Source organism: Balearica regulorum, chromosome 1 (assembly GCF_011004875.1).
Source record: "Balearica regulorum gibbericeps isolate bBalReg1 chromosome 1, bBalReg1.pri, whole genome shotgun sequence".
Classification (NCBI taxonomy): Eukaryota; Metazoa; Chordata; class Aves; order Gruiformes; family Gruidae; genus Balearica; species Balearica regulorum.
In genome coordinates this window covers 15,435,964-15,459,450 of record NC_046184.1, presented here as the reverse complement: position 1 = coordinate 15,459,450, position 23,487 = coordinate 15,435,964, and the positions used below count along the sequence as shown (strand labels likewise).

Below are 23,487 nucleotides of genomic sequence, written 5' to 3'. Positions count from 1 at the left end.
GCTCTGGCTGTCGTCTGGCTGAGCAAAGCCTCCCCATCCAAGCACTCCCACCCCACCTCCAGGGTACCCACTGCACCCAAGGTGAGTTGGGTCTAAGGGGACAGTGGGTGGCCATCCTGCACCATGCCAGGGCCAAGGGAGTCCTCACTTTTTTGTGCCAGTCTATAGTGGTTTCTTTGCACCATTACAGTCCCTCCAAATGGCTAATTTAGTAAGAGCAGAAAGACGGTCTAAAACAAGACATCTGAGTTCAGTTTCTGGCTCTGACACAGATTTCTTTTGCAATTGCTGAATTTGTTGGTGTCTCAGCTTCCATCTGTACAATTGGAGTTGTTGCCAGTTTTGTCTATTTAAGGGTAGTATGTGGTTGTACGGTGAGACCCCGGTTGAACTGGAACTTTGAGCCATTCTCTCAATTCAAATATATGAAAATCCATTTAGAGCAAAAAGGTACTTATCAACATGACAACATTATTTCTATCATGTAGGTGCTACTTACTGTACCTTTAGCAATTTCTGAAACATTAAACTCATATGATAAATTACTGAAGACTGGAAAAAATTCATTCACTGGCTTTATCCTGATGTAAATGTAGATGATATCTGGAAATATAACAGAAGATTAAATCATAGTTAAGTATGGCTGTGAAATTTTCTCATGCATATATTCAAAATACATATGGTATTCTTCTCTCCATGCTGTTACAGCACAGGAAAATATCAAAAGAAGTATAAAAGGGATACTTGCTTGAGTAGTTAGGATAGGCACTATCTTGCACCCTGACAGTCAAAGAATAAACTTCAACTCCTAGATTAGCTGGGTTTTCTAAATCAATGCTTCCAGTCATCTAAATTAAAAAGAAACACAATTGTATTTATACTTCCTTACATAAAGTCACAACACATGATGGCAATTACTTTTTTCAGCGTTCTGTAAGTGAGGTTCCCCCTTGGATATATAGAATTGCCCTGTAGGAGTAATACAGCCTATTAATTACACGATTGAATTACAGGCGTTTTCTACATGTTCACGCTCTGGTGTCTCTTGGCAATTCAAAACTCTTTCCTTCTGCCAACAAAATATCTTCCCCTTAAGTGCAGGAAGTTTTATCATGTGTATCTTAAGGTCCTGGCCTTTTACCTGGTTAATTCAAAGAGTATGTAATGAGCTGTCCATTTACTGTGCCCTTTGTTGGCTCAACAAGAACCTGCTATTGCTAAATAGTAATAGTTACTCCTGGAGCTCACGCCTACAGGCATGTATTAAAGGTATCAGGTTCAGCCACAAGTGTTTACCCAGGAACCAAGTTGTTACTAAATGGTGGCTCACACGGATTTAAATCTTAATCTCCTGAACTCTGTCTTTCTGAAGGAGCCTCATAAACACTGGGGCAGCAGGACAAAAGCACAGGCATCCACTGTTTATCATCTACAGGAAAATTCCTACAGGAACGGGACTTTTCAGATAGCCTGTTACATTATACATACATGGTGATCAAAGGGTTGACAACAAATATATCCTATGCAGCAACGAAAATGCTTTTTATGTTGGTAGATGAAGCAGCAGCTAAGGGCAGTGTACATTGACATGTATATCTCAGATCAAAAATTAAAAGCCATACAAAATCATTTTACTGCTCCTGTAGCACTCTCGGCTTTTACACAGAACGCCTATTTTTTGTTATGTTTCCCTTTTTCTGTATTTGTCCACAGTTCTCTTTAAAGCAATGAAAACACCAACATTGCACACATCCAGCAAGCGGTGGGGGTTCTGTCCAATGCAAATATGCCAGCAGCTATACCCATATTTCGAGAAGCAAAATAACACAAGTGCAAATGCCACCACACTTGTGTGAAAATTTACCACTTAAAGTGGTTTTACAATTCTGACCAACAAAGCTGGGAAGTAGCTACTGACTGTGGGATTTCTCGAGTATTTCAATTCTTCATGCTGAATAGCAAGGATCTTCCACAGTCTGGCATGAATAAATGGGTATGAAATGGCATCAAATTTCTCTGTTAATCCGTATCAAAGTTGGTGCTTCACACTCCCTAAAAATGGATTGTTTTTTTTCAATCATATCTAGCACATTTATTTAAAACTGGAAAAAAACAGTTCTCTGTTCACCAAATTCTGTAAAATCCATGGAAAGCATCCTATCAAAGGGTATGTAGTTCACAGCCAGTCAAAACAGTCGTTCTCCACGTCATACCCACTGTGACATGAATTACAGTAATTCTTTTTTTCTTCTACAGACAATGAATTCAAAGAACTTATAATATTTCATAAACTGACTTCTGAAATGAGACCAGCTAACATAACATAAAGCCACAAACGACTGACCATAAGTCTTCCAGATCCAGTAGACTCCAGAGCAAAGTTATTGCTTCCAAAACCAGATAATCCAATGAAATTAAATTGATTGTTTGATGGATTGACATCAATATCTTTACAGTAATTTCTAAGATCAAGAAGAAATGTCCCAGCAGTCATATTTTCATTTGCCTCTTTCCTGTTTAAAACAAACAAACACATTTCCCATCAGATCTACTTAGATTTCTCCTCTGAACTCATTGACTTCCATTTATTTTCTAAATGAAATCCTAGATCTAAATAGGCAACAGTTGAGGAAACAACCCAGAATTTGATCCATATGCTGTGGTGGACAACAGCCCTACACAATGGGTAGGATATAAACATTTAGCCAGGTCCAAACCATAAACCTGGAACTCAGCTAAACTTTAGAAGTTGCCATGAGATCTTAATGTTCAAGATTAGTTCAATTAATAATTAGTATTTTAAAACATCTTTACAATACTCATTTTGTCAGTATGTTATAATGTTCTCCCGTTGAGAAGCTTGTTCTTTTCTCCTTAACTAACAGCTGGACCATTCTGCTGTTTAGTTAAACTAGCATTTCTGACCCTGCTGTTGACAGTGAGGGTCCCTGTGATGCACATGATGAAATTGGGGGTGGAGGGTGTCAATTTAATTTTTTTTTAATCAAGAGAATTAAATACAAAAAAAAGAACCAACTGAAATACCATTAAGCCCTGATTTTGTTCCCTTGTACAATCCCTAAAGGACTAGCTCTTTATTTGATTTCATTTTTCCCCTGAAGATTTTTGTCTCCTTCAGATCAAAATTTAAGCTCACTAAATAACACAGGGACTGTTGTGTTATTGTCATGGATGTTGTAACTAAGCAGCGCTCTGAAGAATTGGATTCTTTTTCTGCCAGTACGTAGCAGTATATGATTTAAACGCAAGAGACTTCTATTAGATAATGAGCAAGCAATTTATACAGATAATCACTAACTGGGACTTCCTCGTTGCATAGGTTCTTGGCCTGAGATGCTGGATTTTTATCTGCAGGACTTCCGTCAAACTACCGTTAAGTGCATCTGAAGAACTGCACTACGCAATGCAGTATACCCTGAAAGATCAAGGTCCAGGCACATCAAACACTCCAGATGGACAATTTTTACTTCAGTCTTTCTATGACACACTTCTTCTGAAAAATGGAGTTAATGTTATGTCCTCATCTGCAAATAAAAACTACCTGATCATCACAAAGGTGTCAGAGCACTCATAGCCATAGCAAAGTCCATGACTAAGCTACTATGCACAGAGGACACCTATAACACAAGGTGATCTGGGCTCTGAAGACATTGCAAATTGCATTAGACAGGTCATCAGGAAGAGATGTAGAAGAGAAGATCAGGAAGTTTAAAATAAAACTCCAGAACTTAGTGGCAAGCTTTCTCTCATGAATGATTCACTGCAGTTTAGCATAAAGAAAGGAAGAGCCTGGATCTGTATGGGTCAGAAAAGTGTACTCTCTAACACATGGCTCTGATATCCTAAGGATTTAGGTATCTGAAAGAAAGATAAATAAAGCATCTAACTATACACAGGTATTTTTAGTCCAAATTTCCAGTTTGAACATGTCAAGAAATTTAGTTTTGTGCCCTAAGACACTTACAGTAAACACTAACCTTTAAAGGCTTAAAGGTAAATGTCTATTTGAACCTCTGGCTGTAGGTCTGGGGACCCTAACTGATGTGTCCTAGACCGCACACTGGTTTGGGGCAACAAGGCAGCACGAAGGCAACGAAGACCCTCAATACCTGAAGGTAGAAGGATTGCATTCTGGTGAGTTGTCGTTGATATCGTCAATAATGATTGTGATCTCCATTTCGCTGGCATGACCATCACTGGGACTGTCCTCCACCTGGATTATCACTGAAACATTAGGATGGAGCCGCAGTGGAAGGGCATCTCGGTCGATTCTCCCAGCCACCTGCAGCACTCCAGTTGCTGGGCAAAAAGCAGCCAGAAGTTAGATGCTCACCATGGACGAAAGTAACAAACACTTGTTGTGTACATGCAAGAGCAAAGGGTAGCTCAGCAGACAGGCAGCAGAATAAAAAGTATTCTGCTCTGTGCAAATCATGGCTTATTTAGTTATTTTTTAAAATTATACAAAATGGTTCTGAAAGTTCTGTGTAAGACGTTAATGGATAGATACACATTGCTCAAAAATATGCCATACGTGGCCTCAGCAGAGGGCCTGGAAAGCAGTTAGATTTCTCTTAAGCTCTCAAAAAGCTAGTGCAAGTCAGATTTGAGTGCACTCACAGAGCATCAAGGACAATGAGCTGCTAATGCCTGTGCTGTCCTTACTCTCTAGCTAGGAAGATCGCTTTCCTTTCTGCTGTTATCATTCAAGCATCCTTCAGCACCTCTAAATCTACTCACACATCAACAGAGCTGCTCTTAACTGTGACAGATTGTGCCAAGTGCTCTGGTCAGCCATTCACTTAAAATTTTTTTTCACTTCTGTTAGCCTCTGTTGAAAAAGAGAAGGTTTTTATAGCACAGCACAATATATTCCCAGAGCACAAAGGAGGTAAAGGACCTGCCTATATATCCTTTGTGTTTTGGAGTGTAATTGAGGGGGAGGGTGGCATATCTGGCCAAACGACATAGGGAATCCAAAGCATTTAAGGATCACCCTGATCCCCCACAGCACTGTGTTGTGTGGCATCTCTTACAGCTGTGATAAGCAGTTCTAAAGCAACAGCAGACGAAGAGCAAAGCAGTCACTGACCACCCGCCCTGGAGCAAAAACCTCAGGGCACTGGACGGTGCACCCGATTTAACATGGGGAGACAGGACCAGCATGAGAGAGAGGACTCTCTTGGATGGCCTTGCCTGAGGAGGGTCATGAATCAAGCAGTGATGTTGAGGTGCAGATTTGCTATGCACCTCAATGCTAGAGCAGATTTCAGGCAGGAGAGAGCACACTTTGGTCTAACTATGTGCCACTCTTCCAAAAGCCCCAGAAAGGTCACCGCAGTCCTCAGAAATTAAAAAGAAGACAGCTAATCTTACTTCCACCCAAGGGACTGTCACCCTCCAGCCATAAGTCAATATTTGTCTATAAGTCACCTTTACTCTACTTTCTTAAAGATATTTTACTGAATCTTGGTCAGCTGACTGAAGAATTTGACCCTAATAATGTACTGAGAGTTTCTTATTTCTAGGGGTAGCCACAGAATAGTCACTTTAAAACTAAGGCAAAAACATTTTCTCCAAAGTGGCCACTCTCTTATTTGGATGTCAGAAGGCACGGTTTTGTTTGTCTTACATGGATTTATGGAGAAATATCTGTCAGAAGACTGGATGCTGTAGAAAAGTCTGCTGAGAGAGTTTTCATCATCAGGGTCTTTAGCTGTTATATTGGCAACAACAGTGCCTGGGCTTTGCTCCTCTGGAATCCTGTAGATTCTTTGTTTTCTACAAGATAAAACAAAATTCAGCAAAGCACACATCCGTGTGTGCAAGGGCAGCTGATCACTGACTTAGCTGAGCAGCCAACTGTAGCAGCAGAGCCGTGGTCACGCTGGGCTCAGCGATGGCTATTTGCATGTCAGGGTAAACGTCCCAGTCACTGGTTCTGCCAGCTGGATGTGTAGCAATAGCTAAACTGGTATGTGGCCATAAAGCATGACATAGTCACACAAGTAAGTGTCCTTCCCCTCGCAACTTTTTCACAGTAAAAGCAATTTGACTTTCACAGAATTATGGAAGCTGAAGGTGGAAGGGGCTGTTAAGTCATGCAGTCCATCTCCCCACAGAGCCAGAGGCTGGTAAAGCCACTTGTTTTAATTCCTTCATTTTGCAAGAGAAAAACAAAAACAGAAGCAGTAATGTAATTAATCATATTTTGGAATGAATGCTGGAGGCTTTTGGGGGACAACAATATTACCAAAAAGCTGAGGTGCCCCTGTGGTAGGTGGAGGCAGGGAAGAGCACTCCTGTGGGTGCCCACCAGATGAACATGCTCCAAACTCCCAGCAACATCTCTCTGTCTGATTCATTTTACGTAGAGAAAATATTTCTTTGCTGCTGCTGCTTAGTATGCCAGTGCTCCCAAATTTCCCATTACCTCAGTGAGTTTTATGGCTCAGATATAGTCTGGCAGGCAATTGTGCAGGATTGCTTATAAAGGTTGCAGTTGCATCTTAACACGGGTACTCAGGTATGCAATTATGGTATTTGAACCACATGGAAAAACAGGCATGGGCAAGCACACAAAAACTGTGCAAGGAATTTATGAAGGCTGATTTACTCTGCTGAAACACACACAAACACACAAACATCTCCTGCTTATAGAAATCAAAGGGAGTTGAAGGTGCTCAAAAGTTCAGAAAAGCATTAGGAGTATGTTTCAAGACTGAATCTTTTTTATTGCACATTTTAAACTTCCTATGCCACCACTTAGCTAATTGACTAGTCTATAGTTCCCAGTTTAGGAAAGCATGAGCCCTTCATCGTCCTCTGAAAACCAACATCGTGAGGTACTTAGCAATTGGAGCAGAAAATTGCAGAGACAGAAGATCTCATGCCTCCAGGTCTCCACTTGCAATTTTAAAAATGGTTAAGAAGACACAGTACCTTCAACTGTTTTGTCCGCTCTTATGAAAAGAGGAAGGCATACAAGAGAGAATTCACATAGGGTTTTCCCAGTAGAAACACCTAACGTTCAGCCGGAAGTAAACAAGGAGGTTGTGAAGGCTGCGGAGTCAGTGCATGTATTAAATTTCTATCTCACTCTTGGCGTTGGATCTCTTCCTTCCTTGTTCTCCTGTTGCTCCTTCCTAAGTCACTCAGAAGCAAAACAGATAGCAACAGATCTCCCTCACTGCTGCCAGAAACGCCATTCCAAAATGCCTCTCTGATCACTGGGGAATATGGGAGGGACAGTTCTACCTGGTTTTAGCTCAAAGTAGGGAACTCCCCGTGCCCACAGGGACCACAACTCTGACCTTTTTGTGGACAGCAAACTCACCACAGCACCAACTTCACAGCCCTAACAGCCCTCCTGCACCCTTCATGAGCCATTGTTCAGTCCCCACAACCTCTTGGGAAGAAACGGGATGTTTTCAAGCACGTGCTCGTAGCTCCGAGTACTCGTACAGCTGGGGAGGAGTTGGGGTCACTTCCTATGCAGCTACGTCTGGGCTGTGTCCTGTTGTCCATCTGCCTGCCACCTGCCAGTGAATTTTTACAGGATGGTTCACGCAGACCTTTTAGACACTGCAGTGTAATTGTGAAGGAAGTATCTGTTTGTTTTCTTGTCTTCTCCTTTGTTTTCCCAAGTCCACAAGTTTTCCACTGATTTTAACAGCCAGAATTTCAAAAGGCTGAATGCCAATGTAGTGTTGTGAACAACAAAAACAGATGTGCCTGCATATACTACGGGAACAAATAAGAAGACCCTTTGAAACTCTCTTCTTGACAACTTTGATCGGGAGAAAATAAAGAAGGTTTGCTAACTTGTCAAGTTTCCCCAGCTCCCAAACCAGTACTAATTATTACAGTATCAGAAAGTACATAGCCCCAGCATGCAGCTCACATTTTATCTGGGGAGAGGCCATACGTGTGCATACGGAGGACAGATCATGAAGTGTAATTTAATCTAAAGTTCTTTATGAACTGAGATGCTGGTTTTGGTCTGTAGTGTCAATCTAAAAGTGAGAAAATTCGAACAAATACCAGGCCTTACTTGTGCCACGTGAGAACTGAGTCTTAGGCCTTAGGTGTTATGGATGCTCAAGTTACTGCAGTTTTCCCTAATTTGAATAAATAGATAAATATTTAAAAGAGCTCCTTTAGCATTCCAGACATAAGGATAAATAAACAGAAATGGCAACATTTGGAGGAAATAATCAGTCTAGAACACAATGTGCAAATGTTGGCACTGGGAAGAGGATTCCTCCTGCTTGTAGCAGTACAGTAACATGGAGCGAGCTGTGAACCTTATTGATTATTGCAGATACGAAGTTCAAGTATTAAATAAGTAGCAAAACACACACAAAAAAATCCATGTCTGTTTCTAACATTTCATCCTTCTGTTTCTTCAGATTCTCCAGCCCTTTACCCAGCAAGGTCCAGATCCTTGGCCTCAGCCCAGCAGCCATGCATTGCTCTGACTCCACAAAGCACCCAGAAGATTGCTCCAAACAAGTGGCTGGAAACCTCTTGGCATGGCCCAGGTGCTACACTGTCTTCTCCTTTGCATAGATGGCAGGAGAGCAGCCATCATAAATATTCTCACCAGGGACATTGTAGACCCTCAGGATCAGCAGACATAAAGAGAGTGTCTTGAATCAAATCAGCGTCTCATACAAGTGACAAAGACAAATCAACAACAGAATCAGATAGACTGTAATAATTGTCAAGCTCCTGCTTCAGAAACAATTGCACATCATGCTTCCCACCGCAAAACAGCCTGCTGGTGGCACATGTATATTCTTTCCCATTTTTTCAAATTTTCAACAATATTCCTGCTTCCAACTAAAACTCCATTAGTCTTCAAAAGCTATTGCTGACTTGTGTGTTATGACACAATTTCCTGCTTACGACACAGTAAGAGATGGCAACGTTTCAAAGATCACCGGGATTGTTTGCAAGAGTAAGTGTCTGGGAAGAAGAGGAAGACAGATCAAAAGTGAGACCTTTTTATGTCTAGATATTTCTGCATGAATAAACATCATTATGGTGAAGTGCACATCTGCATGAAGGGTAAATTCCATATGATTGTATCCACACAGGGCAAAATTCATCTCGTCTGAACTTGTCCAAAGGTCTTTGCATAAGTTTAACCTCTCTAAATGCCAACAAGTACAACAAGCTTGTTTGGCTGCTCTTAGCATGAAGGGAGAGCCTAGAAAACTTGAAACTATTAAGAATATAAATAAGAATAAAAGAGGGAAATGAGGGCAAAGCTTTCCAGTAAAATAACAGGAATCATAACAAAATGAAAATACTGTTTTCAGTAGTATTTTGTTGTTATATTTACTTGCCCTTATGTTACACCCTCTCATTGGTGCCAAAGCAGTAAAGCTGGGAAAACATTTACATTTTGAGTACAATGGAAGTTTTTCACTCACGTGGTAAAGTAAGGTCTTTCATCATTGATGTTAATTATATTTATATTCACTGTTTTAGTCGAGTTGAGTCCTTCTGGATCTGTCACTGTTACATTTAAAAAGTAACTGTTAAATAAGAAAACAAAACAAGAATCATTCTGTGGCTATGTAGAAAAACATTTCTCTGCCTACAGTAAGCTAATAGACCACAAGAATAAAATATATCCTCACCAGTGTGGATCCTTCTCATAATCAAATTCTTTTGTGGAAAAAATGGCTCCGCTTTCAAAGACCACGAATGGCACTGGTGCGGGGAGCAGTGAATACTGAAATGAAGAGAGCAAGGAATTAGTCTTTGTGTCTTTAAACATACCTCAACGTATTCCTTGCCTTGTAGAATGGGCTGAGTTATATAGCACAGCATTTGCCTCAAACTTGGTATAATGAAACAGGCTGACATACAGATGCCAGCACAAGCCCTAATCATCTGAGCTGAAGCAGCTCAAACTAGGTCCTCGTGCCTCGCTTGCCCGCCAGTGGAGGGTCGCAGCCATTGAACGACATTAAAGCCCACACTATTCTCTACCTCGGTGAACTCCAGTCTGCAATGAGTTGAACATAGAGGCCAGCCAGCAGAGACACAGCGCAGAAGGCAAAAATCAGCTTTGTGGTGGCAGCAGAGTATATCCTCAAATGAGAAGAGTGAAAGAAGGAGTGAGACTCAATTTGGGGGACATAAGACGAGCCATGTAGGAGGCAATGAAGTCTGGGGGTCCAGACGATGGGAGAGGCCAGGGAGGGGAGAGTGGACTTTCACAGGGTGCGTGAGGCTGAAGGGTGTTCACAACGGCCTGGTGTTAACGCAGCTGCTCAGTGGTAGCGTGTAGCAGCAGCTACTTTGTGCACTGCACAACACAAATGTGTGTGGGAGGGAGCTGAGCACCCCAGCACTGTACACAGTAGGGAGAAAGGCAGCATCCTGCTCCCTGTGGCCACGAGGTAGCTACTACACACCCATCACATCCTCCCCGCTACCTTCCACACACCAAGCCATCACCAGTAAGTCCTCAAGGACATTTCCTTTGCTAGTGCAAGTGCTAATAATACCCATAAAGTCTGAAGTATGCAACATCAGAGGGTCATGCACTGTACAAGTTATCAGCAAAATCCACTGAGCAGATCTGTCCAGGGGATGCAACTGCTCTAGCGTTACCTTTAGGAAAGAAAACAGGAGGTACAGAGAGCTGAGTGAAACAACTTGCCTCCTGCAATGATATATTTAATTTAAATTGCTTTAAAAAAAGCTGGTGATCACAACTCTTTTAACATTTTTTTGCCAGCTGACCTTTCTAAATTCCCTCTCTGGATCATTACTTTACCTGTCACCTAGCACTTCTATATTTGCAGCTTCTTATTGTGCCTGAGATTTATCAGGGGTTGGAAGGCGTGTGGAACTCCCTGCAGCTGCTTTCAGAAACAAAGGAGAGCTAAACGCCAGGCCTCACCAGCTCAGGTTTGGTGGTTTGATTGGGCAAAGCCTGAGGACAGACTTCAAGCTAATTGCTCTCTTGAATAACGCTGCACATTGAAGTAGCATCTTCAGGTTCAGTTCTTGAACGTGCTGTCTTTTATAAAGCCAAAGCCAATAAAGCAAAGCTACAACCTAATTCTTAGGTAAGTGCAGTTACTCTTCCCCTGTCTGCAAACAAACTTATCACTTTCCAGAAATTTTTGCTGATACCAAGAGTATTTTCAGATCAGCTAACACATTTTCTTAACTGAAGGTCACAGTTTGCCCTGGGATTGTCAAAAAAGATGAGATTCAGTTGCCTTGTAAGCAAGTTCCTTACTGTCTTATTTAAAATAATTTACATTGCAATACAGAAGGTTAAAAATTTTATTTACTTTTAGTCACTCTCACCTACAAGAAATGTTTTGCAAGCCATTATTTAAAGAAACAAGAGACACAATTTCTACTGTATGTCTGATTAACTATATCAAACTCTGCCTTCAATATCCCTTAATTTTGGAGGACTCAGAACTCAAAATACAATTTGTGTCCAAACACCGAGGGTGGGTTTTCTTAGTTTATTATTGAAAATGGTTCTTTTTTTCCAGACTAAACCTTTTCCTGTGCTCTTCATAAGGGAAGAAGTTGTTGAAAGATGCTGGCAATTAGCATTTCAGATACTGTGGATTATATCATCTCTGATTTGGGTTTTTTTTCTCTTTAATACAACTTACTTTGAGTTCAGCATTTTCAGGATCAGCTGCATCAACTTGGTAAATGCATTCCGGAGGTGTTCCTTCCAAGACATAGATTGTTACAGCTGCATGGACATAAGTGTACTCAGTGTTAATTGTGTAAGTATAAAGGACACAGCAGCAAACATACTGATACACTGAAGCTGTCCAGATGTATTACTGCCTGCTACATCTCACTTCACAAATGTAAGTCCAAAATCATCACAAAGAGCATAAATACTCAAAAGATAAAAAGAAACCAATTGCATATCTGTAAACAGGCAACCATCACTGTGAGCTGCAATATGAATTCTGCCTTCTGGAGAAAGACTGACCTTTACACACAGCCTATCTTGAGCTGCTTATGGGGTATGGAGTAAAATGGTGCATTTGGGATACACCTGTGTCTTTCTTTACTATGCAGATGGGGGGAACGTAGCCCTGTGCTAGGTCCTCACAGCCATCCCCTCCCTGTCCACCTCCTGTCCCCTGCCAGGAGAGCTCAGAGCCTTTCCTCTTAATTTCTGCTTTTCCTTCACACCTGTGAGATACATAAACAGTGGATGGTCTACATTAACTTAAATTTTTGCCTGATTAAGGGTGCTAACTCAGTGCAAGGTGTATTTCTTTCCATGCCAGGAATTCTCACAGCTGGGCTATCCCATACTGGGCCACTGGCAACAGGCTTATCTCTCCTTGGGTAGAGTGATTAACAGAACAACAGATCTTTAGATCACATTATTTGCTTTATGCCCTTTTGTGTCTGCTGGACCTGCTGTTTCTGGACTATTAATTTCCACTGTGACCCCTGCTGACTGCTGCTTCTCATCAGAGCAGTGGGAATCCCAGAGCAGCGTAATGAGTTGTTCCCAGAGGACAATAATATGAATATAAAGTTTAATGAGAGGGAGATGCTTTTTCATAACCAGCGAATGCGCAATTAGCGTCTAATTGTAGCTGGTACTGTTAACTAAAGCCACACAGTTAGGCAGATCAGACATCTGTGCTCACCAATTTATGACAGCTCTAGCTGAGAGTTAAGCTGATGCACTTATTTGTAACAAGCTCCCACGTAGAGTGTGTTTCATGCTGTGCCAATCCCCTGAAGTGTCACATTTAATTATTATTAGATTTCAGCAGCACCCATGATATGCAAGACACCAGCTATACTGAGAAGACGACACAGCCTCTTCCCTAGGGGAAGCTAATTTGCTTTACAAACTAAGTATTGTATGGAAGCAGGAACGTCAATATGTTTCGGAGGCATTAGTGAAGTGGGCTGAATTTGAGTGGGCCTGGGCTGAACCCCTCTGGGCAGACAAGCCCTGCCCTCTGCAGCAGTCAGAAGCCAAGGCTGCAGCCGTGCTGCACCACTGACCGCTCCAAGGGCTGCCAGTCGCAGCCTACATAATACTGCTGCTAGGGAGGGTCGGCAGCCAGCTCTGAATACCTACCGTGAATGGATCACAGTTTGATATTTTCAAAAATTGGGGAAAATGAATTTTGAATTATTGAATGCTCTTCCATACGGTGCTGTTAGAATATCAAGACTTCAAACAGGCTCTCAGTACCACATGAGGTTGTGGATGCCCCATCCCTGGAAGTGTTTAAGACCAGGTTGGATGGGGCTTTGGGCAACGTGGTCTAGTGGAGGGTGTCCCTGCCCATGGCAGGGGGGTTGGGACTAGATGATATTTGAGGTCCCTTCCAACCCAAACCATTCTATGATTCTATGATTCTATGAAATAATAAGAGCATATTTTTACTCACTACCTGGCCTGTTCTATCTGTGTGTGAACACATAATAAATACATCACTATACTCTGCTGCCTCAGGATACAATTTTTCCAAGTATCCTCTCATTAGCAAATGAACAAGATAAGATTGCTCAGAGTGTAAAAGACAATTATTTCCTATCCTTTTTATTGATGGCATTGTCACTTGCATTAGGTACGGCATGGCATGCAAAGCCTGCGCTGACAACCGCTGGGGTCCCCACACTCCAGCCTCATTCCTAACGCTACTGCAGACTCCTTCCCATTGCACCTTTGTCCACAGTCTGAAAGTTAACGCCGTATGCCCCACGCATAGGAGACAGAGCTCTTGGCCTCTTTCCATTTACACCACCATAGATCACAATCTCTGAGATCTCACTCTTCAAACTGATTTTCCACTTATTTTCTCATGTGCAGGTGCAAATACAATATACAGGTGTAAAACATTGGCAATGTTTTTATCATTTTCCCTCAGAAATTCTTGCACATACACAATATACATTTATTTAGATTTATCTTGCTTTTCCAAATCAGTCCAGTTTTCAACAAACTACTGAAACATGTACCCATACTCAGTGGTTATATCCCCACCAAACTTCAAGTTTCTAATACATAACTCAAGGTAGGTATTCATCTCATCAAAAAAAAAAAAAAAAAGAACTTATATATTTATTGGTATAAAACCCTCTTTTCTTCCTTCTAATTCTTCAGGTGCTTCAAAATGGTTAAATCATCTTTGGTCAGAGCTTCAAGAAAAATAAAAGGGAATTTCGAGAGATGAAGCACACCAAATATTTGTGTAAAATAAAGCTCTGATAAAAAGTGTCCTGTTCCTCCCTTGTGTTCCTAAAGGAAAATGCTTAGACCACTTTAGCTCCAGGCACTGTATGCAGCTGTAGTTCTTTTTAGTCTAATGTCATCTTTTCAAATATTGTTCTTTTCAAATACCACCATTATCTTACTTTGAATTGCCATATTTCCTCGAAATACAGGACGTTCATTTTTATCTGTTACTTGGACAGTCAGTATGTTAAGGTCAGTCCTCCCAGTTGTGTCTTCAACAAAAATCTGTAAATCAAATCTCTTTGGCATAGTTTCATAATCTAGGACAGGGTTTCCAGTGGTTACAACCTGGAAAGGAAAAAATATTATTAGCACATGATGCAAGAGATATAGTCTATTTGAGTGAATACAAGTAAAGGGACACTACACATCAGTAAGCAATGAGTATTTTAGATCATCTTCTATTTGCTGGCACATTTCTTGTCAGTGGCAGAAATGTGAGAAAAACAGTGGAAAGACCAAAATGTTGTGGCTTCATGAAGCAACTCAAAGACCTCGTGTGAGGGACAGTTTGAGGTGAACGCCTGGTAGGAGCTATCCTGCCTCACAGGCAAGGCTTTGCCTTCAAGGTCAGGACCACATCTTGCAGGAACTTGCCTGTGCCAAGTCCTGACCTTTACAGACCAAGCTGCAGGATTAGTCGAGGAGTGATGAGATTGAAAACTGGGAGGAAGCCCTGCAGGACACAAGAGCAGCTTCACTATTTCTGTGAGTCAGGAGCATGAGGGGAAAGACCTTTTACTTGCAATAAGGACTGTGGGGGCAGGAGGCTGTATAGTCTGGCAGGTACTAGCCCCTTCCTTGTATAAGCTGTGTCTGGGAGAAGACTTGCAGGAAACCAAAGAAAGGGGAGAGCTGCATGAACATACTGTATGAGAACTGTGTGGTGAAAATATTGAACTAATTCTAAAATAACATAGGCTTTAAGTTTTGTAAGATCAGTAAAGCAAACATTTGCTTTGTTGTGTTTCAGGTTTTTTAAGACTTCCAACTCTGCACATCACCTCTTAACACAGAAGATGTACAAGCAAAAGACTGACACTCCATGGAAAAACATTGAATACATTCATTTTAGATTTAAGATGAGTCCAGAGCAACAGCAGGATGCTGAAAGTTATATGCCATGATATTCACTGCTGAAACTAATAAAGAAATAAGAACTTTCCTTTCTTGTACAAGAAAGGAAAAGGTGACTGTTAAATTTGCTGTGTAGCTAAAAAACTCTGAAGCTTGAACACCAATAGCAGGGGTGCTGTGGAACTGGAGAAGGAGAAGAACTGGGGCTCACAAGTGTGTGTGACAAGGAGCATGTCAGTGTAATTCACGCTACCACAAAGTGGAGGAGCCTGGAGAGAATGCAGAAGGAGAACGAAATAAATCATATAATCATAGAATCATAGAATCATAGAATGGCTTGGGTTGGAAGGGACCTCAAAGATCATCTAGTTCCAACCCCCCTGCTGCGGGCAGGGACGCTCTGCACTACACCCGGTTGCCCAAAGCCCCATCCAACCTGGCCTTGAACACTTCCAGGGAGGGACCATCCACAGCTTCTCTGGGCAACCTGTTCCAGTGCCTCACCACTCTAACAGTAAAGAATTTCTTTCTAACATCTAATCTAAATCGACCCTCCTTCAGCTTAAACCCATTACCCCTTGTCCTGTCACCACACTCCCTCATAAACAGTCCCTCACCATCTTTCCTGTGGCCCCCTTCAGGTACTGGAAGGCTGCAATTAGATCTCCCCGGAGCCTTCTCTTCTCCAGGCTGAACAATCCCAACTCTCTCCACCTGCCCTCACAGGACAGTTGCCGAAGAGTGCAGCTCCGGTGCCAGCCTGACCCACAACAAAGCAGCAGATCTAGGTGCACAGGGGGGTTTCCTGACTTTCCAGACGCAGGAAAATGCCAGGGACACGGAAGAGACCCACCATGAGCCGGCTGCTCTCACAGGAACCGCGAAATCCTTGATTTTAGATGAGATGCCATGGCCAGAGAACAAATGTGAAAGTGATGTCAGTACAATTAGAAGATAGAAGCCAAAATAGAGCCAATTAACAAAGACAGTTGGAGGAGAGTGAACAGTTGGAGGAGAGTGAACAGAGGCAGAAACGTTTTATGCCTTCTAGCATGTGAAACAGCTGCTCTCAGGAACCTCATGGATCTCTTTGTTACAATACTGCAGGAGAAAAAACAACTGTGTCCTGGATGGTCTCCTCCTCTCCTATATTATGCAAATAGCAGTTTTCCATAAAAGTGATGCTAACTCAGAAGAAACATCCTACAAAAGCTTGTAACACCAATGGGAAGGTTGCTTTCCAAAATGAATTTTTGCTGAAGTTCTAAATATAGTAAACAGATGCAATGAATTCAGAATGAGAAACTGTCCAATTCTAAGCAGAAATTTTGTGCTCTGGGGATTACCCCTCCAGTTCCCAGCCAAATATTTTCATTGGTGTTGCACCTACAGACAGACTGCCTAAATACACATCTTCCACCCTCCTTTATAGAGACCTTGCAAGTGAAGATGTGAATCTAGATTGCATTTGAGGACAGCTAGCCACTGGCATAATCTGTGAGCCACAGATCACCTCTCCTCCAGACAGGGGCAATGCTTACTGTTAAAGGCAGCACTGCACACACCTGAAGCAGCTGCAGACTTTGTGAAAGGGGGTCTAGAGTCACCCCATAACTATCTACCCCTCATTCCACCTGAGAATTTCACTGCTTCCTACTCCCCCTCTTCACTCCCAGGATGCAAGGGGAGTATCACTTAACAGCATCGAGGTAGTTTCAGGCAGTAGTAAGTTTTCATGCATTCAACACATCTTCTGCCCATGCAATTCTTCAAACAAGAGTAAGGCAAGGAGGAAAAGCCAGGGCTTAGATCTTAGAAACTGTGACTTTGTCAGAAATCTCAAAGCTTATCAAGAAATGTGATATTGCATTGACTTGCTGCAACAGGAGTAAATGTGCTTCATAAATACAAAAGAGCATGTGTTAACAGATACTTAGCTAACCTGCAAACCCCATAATTCATACAAGAAATATTGTCTTTTTCTATATCTTAGCAAAGAGTTAATGGCTGTAGGTAGAGCTGAGGTATCTTATTTTGGATCACATCACTTTTGCAAAATATTGTACAGATCTTCTACAACATAGCATAAATAATTAAAAGTAGCAATGTTCATCAAATAAATTAACTAAGAACACTCATGTTTATTTATCTTTGCCTTATGAGTAGTAATTAACACTCAACTACTAATCTGCAGAATTTGTATGTAGCTTTCTTTATGATTTTCTCATCACTGACATTCACTGGCCCAATCTCTTTGTTCCAGTCCCTCGAGTGAGTTAGGAAACCTGAAAACAGCTACAGTGCAAGCAAGACGTACAAAGGCTGAAAGGCCATTCGAGTAATGGGGTTGTGGTATGAAATGAATATAAACTGGCACTTTGGAAGAAGCAGTTTCCAGCCTACACCTTCCTTGGCCATTCATTTGCATCCTCATGTCACTGTCTGCATTGTGCTAGAGCAAGAATTTCTCCATCATTCCTGCTGTGAAAAAAAATCAAGAAGAGACTTTTTATCTATTTGGAGGGTTATTTTTCCTCCAGACTCTCAGTCCCACTCAACAAGCAGCAACATAAAATGCTGCTGCTGCACAGTATAGAGATGACATGGGACAGGAACAAGCAGGTACCACATTCCCTCAAGCTGAGCCAGTTTGTGCAGCCACATCGTATGCTTCACAGGTGAAAAAGGGCTTTTTTAGGGAGTTTTTTTGACCATTTCACTGATCTGGCTGGGGAGCAGCTAAAGAACCAGCAGAGCTGGCACAACTGAGCTTTGTACTCTGCTGGCAGGCTGGAGCACGGGAATAGCAGCAGCTCCCCCAGGCAGGCTGGATAAATGAGCCGCATCCACCTGGGGTCACAGTCTTACTTTACCCAAATTTTCTCCCAGAAACATTAGCAAAGAGAACAAGAAAAAAGCCCTTGTATCAGTTCTGTGAAAACCTGAACTTCCTTGGAAACACCCAGACAAATGTATTCATATTAACTTTTTAAGTCTCTACTCAATGTCTATCCATAGCTTTTAAAGACTATCTTCAGTGGCACTGTTCAGGCTCAGACATACAAGTGAGTTACAATGGGATGACAAATTATCACGCGTCTGAACACTTATTGCCACTGAGAAATGTGAGCTAACACTTGCTAATTTATCCAGCAATGAAAATTAGCCTGAACTAATAGAAATTGCTTTGCATTTGCCATAGGACAAGAACACGCAATAGACAGAAATAGATCACAGATGCGTGGAAGTGTGATAACTTCTTACCTCAAGATAACTTCCTCGTGTGTCACAGCCTTTGTTCAGAATTAAATATGACTTTGATCTGACTCAGCTTACTTTATTTTGGAAGTGAGTCAAATTCATTTTAATTCTAGGTGAGAGTGGCAAAACAGAAGCTGCATGTGGTTTAACTAAGCCACTTTAAATTCACAGTGACTTCATATAAATTAAGTTGAAAAACTACGGACAAATCCTCAAACCAGAAGCAGGACCTATATGTCCTTATTCACCTCTTATTTTCCAAAAATCACTTTTTTTCTAACACAGAATAAATGGAATTATTATGATAGGTGGTTTTTGCCTAGATGCAATTAAAAATTATAATCACTATTGCTACTCATTTGTCATATCTATTACAGCATGTCCAAATACTACCACAGTCTGCATTTGCAACTCTTTTCTGATTAAAAGATGAGTCACTGTGCACTGTCAGTGCTCAGTAATCCAGGAAACATCAGTCTACATGACTGAACATTGCTCAAGCTAAACGTAAAACTCACCCTGTATTCGAGATCTCCTTTTGATTCAATATCAAAAGCCTCTGTAAGTGGATTTGAATTTACTATGGTAGGAGGTATTGCAACACCTTCAGAAGACAATGGAGAAACTGTTACATTAAAGGTATAAACTGAAACACCAGCTGCTGCATTTTCTTCAACAGTGGTTGTTGCAGGTAAGCCCTTAAGCAACTGGGTTCTTCTTCCTGCAAGATGAAAATGAATGTAAAATTACTTCTGGGAATCTTAGGCTAGCAGGAGCACACAGCTTGTGCCAAGAGCTGCCATTACTGAGCACAAAATGGCCTGATTCTTTTTTTGCTTATGAATGGTGGCATTGCACGGTAGTAAATCCAGTGCTAATGACAAAAGAATCAATCTTTTCTCTAATTCGGAACTATAATATTGTCATCTAGAGTGGCTGATGTTAAAGTACTATTTTTACTGCATCATTTGCCTTCATATATGCCTTTATATAGAAGCAAAGAAACCAAACACGTTTCTATTATTTCATTTCACCTCCCTGTGCTAATTGCTGCCTCTGTGCACTAATCATATCAAAAAGCACCTTGAATCACACAGACTTGGATGTTTAAAAAAACATTTTTTTTTGTGAACGATGCCATCTGCAGCACCCGTTTCCTCCATTTTCCGTCTTCTTTCCGTTTCTAGCACAGCTATGTGCATGCCTGGCTCATCACTGGTGTGAGTTAGCAACAACTTTGGGATTTTTGCTGTTGCATTTTCTGCTTTGAGCATGGAAGAGCAACCTCCATTCCACGGAACAGATGTGGGCCCCCCAAAAGCAACCTGAAACAGTACAGTGTGCTGTGGTATCTAAGAGTCTCATGTGACCTCCTTGCTACTGCATCAGGCCTCTGGACTCCCCTAAACAAAATCCGTGCTTGCTCTGCTGTTTAGCTTGTGGGTTTTGTTACTTTAACAAAGGCCTGTAGTGCTTTATCTCATGAACAGTGTCTAGAAAACATCCCTAAACTGGTAATGTACCTCAACATGAGACTATGGCAGGGCTGAATGTTGCTGGGGGAGGGGGCTTTGCTGACTTGTCCAAAACACTTGCCAAGAAAGCTGGCTGTGTTCAGTAAAACTTCCTACATGCTGTGTGCCAAGATGGAGGTAGATACTGGTCTCTCAAGGGCCTGGCCAAGCTGTTCATACACCAGCAATTACTGTACCAAAAGCTCTGTGAAGTCTTTATTTTTGCTGGGCATCTGCAAAGTAAAAAGCTGCTATGGGAACTAGTCTGAGGCCACAAGGGCTGCAGCATGTTTACGCTTGGATGCCCGGGCTCAGCCTGGAGCTTGGGAATGTAATGCCTAGAGGAAATTTGCTGCTTTGCAACACCTCTGCGGTGTGGGGCAGAACCGTCTCCCTTTGCCCCTTCGCATCTGTCTGGGAAAGGGTGGCCCACATCAGCTACCAAAGAGGCACTCAAATTGCCATTCCTCCAGTGGCAGCAGGATCTTTAATCTGTAGGGGGAGAGTTCAGCTCCAATGCTTTCCAATGATATTAGAAGAAGCCTTGGTGACTTTTGACCAACTATCCAAAATCTTGTTTCCCTGCATCCCTATCAAAATTTTGGAGCATTTTAGGCATAGACCATATGTGGCCTTTGTGTGAGACATTGCTCCTATTGCTGGCCTCTCAAGTATCTTCCTCATAGGAACAGAGAAGACTTGGGATCCCAGTGCCTTTGCTACATGAAAAGGAAAACTAATAACAGTAGATGAGTTCATGAGACAAAGCACGGAGTCCCATGGTCCCCTTTCTTCCCACATCCCACCCCAGGAGGCACTTGTCCTTGCAAGGTTTCCTGGAGCACCTGTTAGAGCAGCATGACTCCATCAGACACCTCCAGTTCTTCCTCTTGCAGCCTGCAAGACTTACTGCATTGTGGAGAAGAGAAGGAGGGAGCACGGGGGGTCTTGTTCATGGAACCAGGCATACTAGACCGTGGTGAGAGAGTTTGCCTCTGGGAAGACCTCTTCTGAACACAGGGCCTTACTGGTAAGAGGCAGAACTGAGGCACTTCCCTGAAACTTCTCCACAATTGCATAGAGGTTCCCATGATCCCACATTCCAGATAGAGCAGGTCCATGGATCTCTGATCTGGCTAGGATTACTCTGGCCTTTATGCAAAAAAAAAGGCCTTGGAGACACCCTGCAGGTGGATGAGGTACAGGCTGGGATGTGGGAGACTGTGAGGTGGGAACCACTTCTGAGTTAATCTGAACAGGTCACACTCACACTCTGCTAGGACTGAGTTCAGCTGAGCCATGACTGAGTTATGTCAGTGGAAGCAGGAGGCAGTGAAGGAGTTTTTATCAATGTTCTTACAGATTCTGGAAAACATTATCAACAAAAATTGCCCATGCAAATGAGACTGAGCTGAGACGGGCTTCCAGGGATACATTTCCATAAGTGGAACTGAACTTTGAATATAATCTCCTTTGGACAGTACCTGGCAAATCCAGTTCTCTCAGCAAGCCACAGTTCATTAATGGAAACCATTCATAAAATCACTGAAATCACTTATAACATTTAGAAATGTAGAAAGGAGTTGCTATTTTTATATTATCTCTAAAGATTTCATTGGCCATTTATTCAAGATTTGTCTTCCTAAATCATAAGTTCTTACTTCTTGCTCTTTAGTTTTAACTGAAATTTTCAGTACTGCATCTAAATGGCTTCTTCTTCCAATTGATTTTACAAAAGCCCTCCCTCGATATCCACAAGTCTTTGCTTACCTCCTTACTTTGGAGAACAAAACATGCCTGAAGCAATTTAACACATTATTTATCAGAATTACCAAGCCCAAACATTGACAAATGCTGAGTCCAAGACAAAGCTATCATAAGACTGGCTTTGAGAAGTATATGTACATTTAAGTCTTATTTGTGTGTGATTTGTTACTCTTTACAGTGTGCTTGAGTCATGCCTTCAAGCTTTTCTCTCTCAATAACCACACATTACAGTTTGAAGATCTACTTTAAGTTGCTAATGTGCACATATTCATATTCGCAATTCTCCCATGTTTTTACACTGGGCAATGACACTGATATTACGCTACTAATATTCTCCACAGGTGTTTTTCTGTTTGGCTCTGTTTGGTTGCTTATTTCAACAAATAGAAATGTTACCAATATTTGAAAGGAATAGGATAGGATAGGATAGGATAGGATAGGATAGGATAGGATAGGATAGAATAGAATAGAATAGAATAGAATAGAATAGAATAGAATAGAATAGAATAGAATAGAATAGAATAGAATAGAATAGAATAGAATAGAATAGAATAGAATATTTCAGTTGGAAGGGACCTACGACGATCATCTAGTCCAACTGCCTGACCAATTCAGGGCTGACCAAAAGTTAAAGCATGTTGTTAAGGGCCAGTTCTTCACCTAGTGCACCATGAACCTGCTCATCCCACAGTTGGACAACTTGTTCAGAAGGATGCTGTGAGGGAAAGTATCAAAAGCCTTACTAAAATCCAGAAAAACTGCATCCACCACCTTCCCTTCATCCACTAGGCAGAAAGGAGAATACTGGCGTATTAATATGAAATATTGTTTCTTGGAGAACTGACCTCGTTTCCCACTCCAACACTGTCATACTGAGCAGTGGCTATTGCACACAGAAGTACTTCATCCAGCAAAGTGTCTTAGCAAGGAGTCATATTCTCTTCTTCATTATAGTGCTGTAACCACTAGAGCTCAATCTATTTCAGTAGGAAAATAATTGTTACTTGATTTTTTCCATCTTTGTCTGATCCCTAAATAAGTATTATAAAGCTCCCAAGACAAAGTATAACAGCCAACAGTGTTCTAAATTTAGCAATGTAACGAAATCATGTTCTTACCAGATACTACTTCCAGCAAAATGAGGAGAAGGAGCATGCTCTCCATCATCTTTACGACCCTGTCCTTCATGTTCCCAGGATGCAAACTGAAGGAAGATCACAGTATGTTTTCCCTAGTTTACATCAGCTCCACCTAAATTCCTCCTCTTTGTCATGTTGTGGAGTGAGAAACGAAACAAAGGACCCGTGTCTCTAAGGGAGTTTCTAAACACTGTCAGCTTGTTTGCTTGTCAGAGAACTGCTCCTTGCTGACACTCCATCCACAGACCTAGGCCACACTTGAGAAAACAATCATTAATAGTCCTTTCATTGCAATCACCTTATTTATTGAAGCATTATGAAAAGAATCTACTATGTTCAAATCTGGAAATACCGTACTGCTTTCATCACTCTGGCAAATGACGTGCTTTCTTCACACACCAGGATCAATACTCATGCTTTCTTACTT

The 23,487-nt window shown here is 41.6% G+C and overlaps 1 protein-coding gene and 1 long non-coding RNA gene across 5 annotated transcripts in view; one reads left to right on the top strand and one right to left on the bottom strand.

Annotated features, from left to right (window-relative positions):
• LOC142599879 (uncharacterized) overlaps nt 1-8,860 on the top strand; it is a 33,323-nt gene extending 24,463 nt beyond the window's left edge. Inside the window, exon 4 of the long non-coding RNA XR_012833284.1 lies at nt 8,433-8,860. This is a non-coding gene — a long non-coding RNA (uncharacterized LOC142599879). The remainder of the gene's footprint in view (nt 1-8,432) is intronic.
• Nucleotides 1-23,184, bottom strand: part of CDHR3 (cadherin related family member 3) — a 43,431-nt gene extending 20,247 nt beyond the window's left edge. Inside the window, exons 1-11 of one of the 4 annotated variants that reach the window (XR_012833279.1) lie at nt 23,040-23,184; nt 19,159-19,361; nt 14,422-14,590; nt 11,685-11,770; nt 9,672-9,766; nt 9,462-9,566; nt 5,654-5,802; nt 4,131-4,320; nt 2,345-2,513; nt 749-848; nt 505-603 (exon numbers count right to left, since the gene is read on the bottom strand). Coding sequence is in view for 2 of the 4 variants with exons in the window: in XM_075741591.1 (XP_075597706.1) it covers nt 505-603; nt 749-848; nt 2,345-2,513; nt 4,131-4,320; nt 5,654-5,802; nt 9,462-9,566; nt 9,672-9,766; nt 11,685-11,770; nt 14,422-14,590; nt 19,159-19,361; nt 23,040-23,109 (1,435 nt within the window). In the remaining 2 variants the exon portion in view is untranslated. The remainder of the gene's footprint in view (nt 1-504; nt 604-748; nt 849-2,344; nt 2,514-4,130; nt 4,321-5,653; nt 5,803-9,461; nt 9,567-9,671; nt 9,767-11,684; nt 11,771-14,421; nt 14,591-19,158; nt 19,362-23,039) is intronic. The other 3 variants (XR_012833278.1, XM_075741591.1, XM_075741634.1) reach the window with 3 other exon arrangements.
• Nucleotides 23,185-23,487: the final 303 nt, after the last annotated feature.